Source organism: Oryx dammah, unplaced genomic scaffold, assembly GCF_014754425.2.
Source record: "Oryx dammah isolate SB20612 unplaced genomic scaffold, SCBI_Odam_1.1 HiC_scaffold_3, whole genome shotgun sequence".
Classification (NCBI taxonomy): Eukaryota; Metazoa; Chordata; class Mammalia; order Artiodactyla; family Bovidae; genus Oryx; species Oryx dammah.
This window is the reverse complement of record NW_024070187.1, coordinates 45,181,226-45,190,111: the sequence shown is the minus strand read 5'-3', so window position 1 is coordinate 45,190,111 and position 8,886 is coordinate 45,181,226. Positions and strand designations below refer to the sequence as shown.

The window sequence follows — 8,886 nt, the reverse complement described above, 5'->3', positions numbered from 1 at the left end:
CAGCGCACGGCCACACGCCGCCGCCGCCGCGCTCGGCGCACGCGACACCGCCCCCGCGGCTCCCGGACGCCAAGCGTGCCGCGGCCCTCGAACCCGCCGCCCGCCGCGGGCTGCTGGACGCCCGCAACTTTCCCGGTTCCCTGCGCTCGGATTCCCCAAGACTTACCCTGTCACAACAGGCGCCATCTTCCACAAACTCTCGCCAAAACTCCAACCCTCGCGAGATTCCCCCGACGCCTTCCCTGGTCCCTCTCCCCCGCCCCTTCCCTTTTTCCTCACTCCTCGATTCCACCCAGCCCCCGCGCTCCTTTTCCCCTCGCAGCAGCCGCAAAGAGCCAGACGCCTCGCGCCGCCAACAGCTTAGGGGATCCAGCTCGCTGCCTTCCCTGGAAACCTACCCAAGCGATGGAGCATGCGCAGGCGGCTCCTCCGCAGGCGAACCCTCCATCTGGTCCATGGGGAGCGCTCCGGTTATCCGGGTTTTGGGACGCGCCCTGAGGGACGTACGTGGAGACTGAGGAAAACCGGAGGGGATTACAGGGGGACGGGGAATGGAGGGGTCAGGAGGCGGAGCCCAGGGTAGAGAGGAGGGGTCCTGGGAAAATCTGCCGCGTTTCACAGGCCTAGATGAAACACCTCCTCAAATGGGTGTTTTCCAAGTGGCTTCCCGCTCACTTTAGTTCCCAGCCCTTTTCATTCATTCACACGTTCATTGGACGCCTGCTTTACGGTAATGTCAGCGTTAGGTCCTGGAGCTACAAAGATGCCTGGAGTTCGGAGGGGTAACAAACCAGCAACTTCGTTCATTCGACCCCCTGGGTAGCCACCAGAGCTCTGTAAATGAAAAACTTTTTTGAGGAACTCTATTGCCTTAGCTTTCTTCTCCTTGGGTGTGAAATAAGGTCAGGCCAAGGCCTCTGGCAAAGTCACCACTACTGTGTCCACCTTGCATACAAACGCCGGAGCGCTGCGAAGCTTTCTCCAGGGGTGGAAACTGTACTGTAATTGAAAGCCACCACTGCCCCAGCCAGCACGTAACTCAGAGGTTCTGCCTGGGCGGGGAGCTACCTGTCGCGTAAACCTCCCCAGGACCTCATCGCAGACCCAAGACGGCTGTGAACCCGGGTGGTATATGGGGACAGAGTCTGACAAGGTCCTCCCATGGGCCTGGCACAGTGGAGGACGCAGCTCGCTGCCCAAAGTGTATCTCAGCGACTTAAACCGGGAAGCCTCCGAGCAAATTTGGCCCGTCTGGGCATACAAGAAAGGTGAAGGACTCGAACCCTACCCGTCCTCCCAACCTGCAGCACCCCTTTCTTCTCCCCCTCCCCGCTTTGCCCTTTCAATTCCTAGAGATTCCCAGATCCAGCACTGCCTCCTGCAGGGAGCCCCAAAACCCGGAGAACTGGAATCCACAGCCCGAAACCTGCTGAAGGCGCTGCAGGATTGGCGCGGCACGCGCGAGCGGCACTGCGCATGTGTCCAATGCGGGCAGCCCGGTCTCACGCTACACCTCCTTCCCACCGCCTTCCACTACTCGATTCAGACACAACACGGGCCGTGGGAAATTTCCTAAACCTCGCGAGAACGCGCCCACTGTTGTCTATGCTTTTGCCCCAAATCTCGCGGGGCCCAGGCGGGACAGGTGTTTGTCTAGTACAGCTCCTAGCGCCGTTCGTGCCGCGCGTGCCCGGGCGGCGGGCGGGGTGGGAAGGGAGCGGCTCGCCGAGGAGGCGGGGCTGGGGGGCGCGTGGCGGGGAGCGCAGGGCGGAGGGCGGCTGGGAGGGGCCCGACGTCTCGCACACATACGCCGCGTGACGCTTTGTGGAAGGAAAGTGGGGGTGGTGGAGGGGCGGATTCTAAAAGAAGGGGAAACCTGGAGATTAGAAACTCCTCCTGGTGCGGATGGTAAGAGGTCAGACTCGAGGGCAGGAGGAGCCCTAGGCCGCTCCCCGGGGAGGTTTCCTGTCGCCCTCCACGAGCCTGGTACTTTCCTAAAATGTGTTTGACGCCGCGCCCCCGGCCTCCGGGAGCTGACACCCCCAGTGTCGCGTTTGAGTCATGCCTCTGAGTCACCCAGTCTGGCCACCACTTTACTTGCTTTTGGATTCCCTTAGCTACTCTCTACTAACAGTTGGTAGTTTTCTTTCTGAGGTACCCGCTGGTCTTGCTTCTTAGCTAGGGAAAAGTGCTGCTCTCTGTGCTCTGACGTTGTACGCTTGTATAGATTTCGCCTCCCATTCAAGGACGCATTTTAAAATTTTCTTCCCTCTAATCTGTTTTAGGCTTTCCTGCTGGCTCAGACGGTAAAGAATCAGCCTGCAATGCAGGAGACCCCCGTTGAATCCCTGGGTTGGGGAAATTCCCCTTGAGAAGGGAATAGCTACCCACTACAGAGTTCTTGCCTGGAGAATCCTTTGGACAGAGGAGCCTGGAGGGCTGCAGTCCATGAGGTCGCAGAGTCTAAACTCTTTTTAGCCTTTTGAAGTAATCCCTGTGTATTAGTTTCTGTCTTTTTTTTTTTTTTTCCTCCACTTATATGACTTACTGGTTTTGGTTTCCTTCATCTTTTTATGTGTTTGTTGAAATATTCATTTCGATTTTTGGATATCGTTTTACCAGGTGCTTTAGTCACAACTCATTTAAGTGCGTTCCTTCCTTTTGGATTTTTGTCCAGTGAATTCCTGTTTAGATTCTTCAATCAGGCACTTTTGAGATTGTCTTTGTGTGGGTTCTGTACCAGTCTAGACTGGCATTATCTCGGAACTGGTGTCTTGATAACATCGTAGACCCACAAATGAAAAATTAAATTGAGTTTTTGAATTTGGGAAAACAGTGACTCCTCTCATACAGAGTTCATAGTCTGCTAGTTGTACCGTAGACAGGAAATCAAGTTTTTGAATTGTTTTCAAGGTTATTAGTTGTGTGTGTGCATGCACATTTTCCTATTCCTTTAAGTAGTTCACAAAGGGAAAAGTGCGGTATCTCAGTGCAAAGCTAATTTGGATTAGGCTTGCTTCAAGAGAACAGTGCCCATGGGCACACATTCCTTCAAAGCAATCAAGCCTTTATCCCAAGAAGGCATTACAGTCATGGTCTGGTCTAGGCTATTCATCTGATCTGGAACCATTACCATCTAAGAGCCCTAGCCACAGAAAGCCATGGTAACCATGGCAACTCAAATTACAACTCCCATTCACCCTAATACATGCATTACCTGTATTCTTTCCCTGTCCTAGTAAATGATATTCCATCCTTCCATTTAAGCCAAGAACTCTGGAGTCATTCTCTCTTTCCTTCTTACATCCAACATTCAACCTAACAAAATTTTGCTGGCTCCACCTTCAGAACAGACTCACAGTCCAAACACATCCACACCTCTATGGCAACCGGCCCAGTCTAACCCATCTCATTTCTCACCTGTTGTCCAGAAGTCTAATAACTGGTTCTGCCTTCATCCATTTTGCCTTTTCTCAGTCTATTCTCAGTAGACAATTCAGTGTAACTCTCTAGAACTCTCCAATGGCTTTCCTATTTTCCTATGAGGCCTACTTCCCAAACCCCATACCTCGACCTCATCTCCTCATCTCTTCCCCTTGCTCATTGAGCCCCAACCAGCATCATTCCTTGTATTCCTAGGATGCACCAGGCACACCCTCAACTCCTGTCTTTGCTCTTTTCCCTAGATGCCTTATACATCCTTCCTTTACTGCTTTCAGGTCTTTGCTTGAATGTCACCTTCTCAGTGAGCCCTTCCATGACCACCCTTCACAAAAGTAACTCTTCTTATTCCCTCTTCCCTCTTTCTTTATTTTTCCCATGGTCCTATTGTAAACTAACATACCATACATCAGATCTGTGTATTGTGTCTATTATCTGCCTACCTCCCCCCATTATAATCTTAATGTGAGCAGGGACTTTAGTCTTTTTTATTGTTCATATCTCAGCCATCAGAACAATGCCTGCTGCAGGATAGGTGCTCAGTAAGTATTTGTAGAATGAATAGGATGTCTTCCACTTCTAGAATACATTAGAAATTATTCTGAAGACTCACTAAGCCTTCTAGGCTTCAAAAGAATATCAAGGCTAGACCAGTAGTGAATACCCCAGTGCCATCTTGCCTGGGGAAGGCCTATAGAGCAAACACCTGTGTTAATGTTAACTTTTTGCAAAAAACAATTCTTACTCTTGAGTTAGGCCATTAGTTGTGCCTACACTTAGTTGAAGTGTTTCCTACTCTCCATTTTAGCTTCCCTCAATAGCTCAATCAGTAAAGAATCTGCCTGCAATGCCGGGGACCCGGGTTTAATTCCTGGGTCAGGAAGATCTCCTGGAGAAGGAAATGGCAACCCACTTCAGTATTCTTGCCTGGAGAATCCCATGGGTAAAGGAGCCTAGAAGGCTACAGTCTGTGGGGTTGCAAGAGTCGGACACAACTTAACGACTAAACCACCACCACCAGGAAAGAACACTATTGGCAGGATATAAAGAAACAGGCATTCTCATCTGTTGCTAGTGGAGTGAAAATGGGTATGCCATGCTAAGTCACTTCAGTCATGTCCGACTCTGTGTGACCCTATGAACTGTAGCCCACCAGGCTCCTCTGTCCATGGGATTCTCCAGGCAAGAATACTAGAGTGGATTGCCATTCCCTTCTCCGGAGGATCTTCCCACCCAGGGATCGAACAGACATGTCTTACGTCTAACCTGCATTGGCAGGCAGATTGTTTACCACTAGCACCACCTGGGAATCATAATCTTTATGAAAACCGTTTTGATAAAACTTATCTCTACCTATTAATCCTACAACTCTATTTCTAGAAATCTGTCCTATGAATATATTCACATTTGTGAAATTATCTGTACATATAGTGTAGCATTGGTCTTCCCTTGTGGCTCAGCTGGTAAAGAATCTGCCTGCAATGTGGGAGACCTGGGTTCGATCCCTGGGTTAAGAAGATCCCCTGGAGAAGGAAAGGCTACCCACTCCAGTGTACTGGCCTGGAGAATTCCGTGGACTCGTCCATGGGGTCGAAAACAGTCGGACACAACTGAGCGCATTTCACTTTCACTTTCAGAGTGTAGCATTAGTGATGGTAGAGAATACCGTAACAATCTAAATGTCGATCAAGAGGTGTCTTATTTATTTTAAAAATATACATATATATTCATAGAATCAAATAGTATGCATTTGTTAATCAGCAGAGGGTGCTTTTTATGTACTTACGTGGAAGGATCACAAAGTTTAAAAAAACAAGGTGCAAAATAATTATAGGTAAATAATACTTATTTGCCTATATGTATCCAAAAGGGTTCTGGAAGACTGGTCTGGGATTCTGATGCAAATTGTCCATGAATCAAGCTTTGAGAATCTTTGTTGTAGGAGTTAGGTGTAACCTTTCTTCAGGAGTTTCACATTAAAGGGAGCAATGACATATAGTTTCTTGGTTAACACGAGAAACTAATAATGACTGCTTTGCTGTAAGGAACTCAGCTGTTGGAGGATATAGGTGAAGAGGTGGCTTATCTTGGATCCTTTGAATTTTGTAGAAGCACACATATACTTTTTTTCAAAATATGAAACATTTTTAAAGGGAGGAATGAAAGGGAATAAATGTGCAAGAAGAAAAAAATGATCAAAGTGTTTTCTTTTACCCACCTGCTAGAAAATTATTTTCTAAAAGATATGATATGTATGATAATACCACCTCAGTAGAATTAAGAACTGTGGAACTGTCAGGACTTAATCCCGGTCATCTGGTAACATTGAGTCCATTCAAGCAGCAACTTCAGAGTCCCTGCCGCTCCATGTCAGATATCATCTTTCGTGGTTTACAAAGATGGGTAGTGCAGAGACTTCAGGGGACTCCCCCAGGTAATAGAGTACACAGACCAGTTACAGGGTAATTTTAGGGTGGAGGCATGAGTTTAACCTCATTGGGATACAGAGGAAGAAGCATCTAACTCTTTCCTGATGGGCCCAGGGAAACCTTGCAGAGATGACTTTTGAACTAAATCTTAGTGGAGTGGGAGTTCAGAAGACAGTAAGAGGAGGAAGCATAAGAAGCACAGGAAACAGCGAGTTCAGGCTCTGAGGTGTGAAAGAGCATCTTGTATTCAGGGGAACTCCAGGTGGTACATGTAGAAGCCGGGGTAGACAACCTAGGCAGGGTAACTAGAAGGACCTGGTAAAAAGGTGGTCCTCACAAGTTGGTGGGTTCCACTCCCTAAGACTCTGAGTGAGTAAATCTGTGCTGGAGCCCAAGAATAGGCATTTCTAAGAAGACTGGTCTGGGATTCTGATGCAAATTGGCCATGAATCAAGCTTTGAGAATCTTTGTTGTAGGAGTTAGGTGTAACCTTTCTTCAGGAGTTTCACATTAAAGGGAGCAATGACATATGGTTTCTTGGTTAAAAACAATAAATGAAATATTTAAATATTAAGAAGAATAAGTTTGGGGGCTTCAGTATATATCCCCCTGGAGGAGGGCATGGCAACCCATTCCAGTATTCTTGCCTGGAGAATCCCCATATACAGAGGAACCTGGTGGGCTGCAGTCCGTGGGGTCGACTGAGCAACTAAGCACTGCACAGCACAGTACCAGTATATATCCAGTAGGTACGTGAAGCAGATAGTGGCAATGAGATGAGGACATTTGTGAAAGGATCATGTTTCACTCTGGTGGTTTAAACATAGCAGACGTTTCAACATTGCTTTCATTCTAAGGTTAAGTTACACCAGCTCATATAAATGAGACACACCAGAACACTGAAAATTTTACTAGGCACCCTCATGATGGAGAATACTGGTTCTAGCGCCACATTGCATGGGTTCCAACTGTAGGACCTGAGACAAGCTATTTAACCTATCAATACCTCAGTTTCCTCTCCTGTAAAATAGAGAATAGCAACTAATTCATAGGGTTGTCATGAGGATTCAAAGTGTTAGTTCTGCTGAAAGCACATAGAAAGATACCTGTAACATAGTTGCTATAGTAGTGTTCATTTTTATCACTGTTATTTTTTATTTAATAAATGCATAAAAGTCTTGCAAAGTCTATAAGGAAAATAAACTCTAATTCTAGAGTTAAAAGAAATAAAGAGATCACTGAAAGTAAGTCACAGAATAGGCTTCAGGAAGGTGAACTTGAGAAACATAAATATTTACCCTTTGCTTTCCAATTGTGTTTGATTTTAAACAGGATTCTTTGGCCTTGAGAATTTTATTTCTTTTTTCTTTCTTTTTAGGTCCAAGTAAGGCAAAGCTTGAGGAGGGCATGGCAACCACTCCAGTATTCTTGCCTGGTGGAGAATCCCATGGACAAGGAGCCTGGTAGGCTACAGTCCAAAAGGCCACAAAGAGTCCCAGACATGCCTAAAGTGACTTAGCATGCTTTCACACAAAACAAGCTTAACATATGCAGCCCTTCGAGAAGGCGAAAGAAGAAAAATTATAAACCATTAACTCTAACGATGTGAAATGCAAATGGAATCAAATATACCTTTGGTAAGAAGAATGTGTACAAGTCATATAATTTCTTTTTCTTTTTATAATGTAAACAAGATAAAGCAAGTTAACACTATCTACACAGGGACTTCCCTGGTGGTCCACTGGCTAAGCCTCCACGCTCCAATACAGGTTTGATCCCTGGTCAGGAAACTAGATGCCACATGCCACAACTGAAGATCCCGCCTGCCCACAGCTAAGACCTCACCCAGTCAAGTAAGTAAATACTTTAAAGAAGAAGAAGAAAGAACACTACACAAAAAGTAACACCACTGTATAATTTGTAAAATTCTAGTTGGGAAAGTTGCTCGGTCCTGTCCAACTCTTTGCAACTCCATTGGCCACGTGATGCAAACAAAGAACTGACTCACTGGAAAAGACCTTGATGCTGGGGAAGATTGAAGGAGGGAGAAGAAGGGGCTGACAGAGGAGATGGAGATGGTTGGACAGCATCACTGACTCGATGGACATGAGTTTGAGTAAACTCCGGGAGTTGGTGATGGACAGGGAAGCCTGGCATGCTGCAGTCCATGGGGTCGCAAAGAGTCAGACACAACTGAGTGACTGAACTGAGTTGTGAAAAGTGAAAGTGAAAGTCACTCGGTCATGTCTGACTCTCCTACCCTGGAATTCACCAGGTCGGAATACTGGAGTGGGTAGCCTTTCTCCAGGATATCTTCCCAACCCACGGATCAAACCCAGGTCTGTCGCATTCCAGATGGATTCCTTAACAGCTGAGCCACAGTTACCTGTGTGTAAAGAATGTATTTGAGTTTTGATTTTCTAAATGTTCTGCTTTGTTATATGTCTTATATTGTGGTTTTTGATTCCATGTTGAATCAATGTTGAACAGTCATAATCAGCAAAACAGCTGGGGTAGAAAGGAAAAAAGCTTTGGACTAACTCTGTCATTGAGTCCTGCCTCCACCACTAGCCAGCTAGCTAACTTTGGGCAAGCTAACCTTTCCTTATGTGCAAATGGGGAGTGTAAAACCTATGGCTTACAACTATTTTGAAAATTATTTGAGATATTACATGAAATAACTGGGGATGTAGTAAGCACTCAGTAAATGCTGTTTCTTTAGGAAATTCTACCACCCATGACAATGCTCAATTTTCTTTTCTATTAGATGGACTAAGTCTCTCTGCCTTAGAGATTTGTTGCACATTTCAAATCAGGTAATTGCATAGATAACTAAATGGCAAGAATTATCTTTAAATAAGTTTATTGTATTTATTTGGGTTGGCATATTTATTTGTAAAAAATTGAGTATGGTTTTATAGCAAATCAATAGGGCAGAAAAAGACCCCTACATTTTCTCCCCTGACCTGAGTTACGATTAACCTGGGGCATAAATGACCTTTATAAGTTTTTCAAA

General features: G+C 46.1%; 1 protein-coding gene across 5 annotated transcripts in view; it reads right to left on the bottom strand.

Moving 5' to 3' along the window:
• Positions 1–8,886, bottom strand: part of RBPJ (recombination signal binding protein for immunoglobulin kappa J region) — a 237,907-nt gene that overhangs the window by 112,085 nt on the left and 116,936 nt on the right. The window contains exon 1 of one of the 5 annotated variants that reach the window (XM_040237979.1): positions 399–548. The exons of 2 other annotated variants lie outside the window; for them this stretch is intronic. In XM_040237979.1, the coding sequence (XP_040093913.1) occupies positions 399–457 (59 nt within the window). In that variant the 5' untranslated portion in view covers positions 458–548. Of the gene's footprint in view, positions 1–166; positions 549–8,886 lie in introns of those variants that run through there. 2 more of the 5 variants (XM_040237975.1, XM_040237976.1) reach the window with 2 other exon arrangements.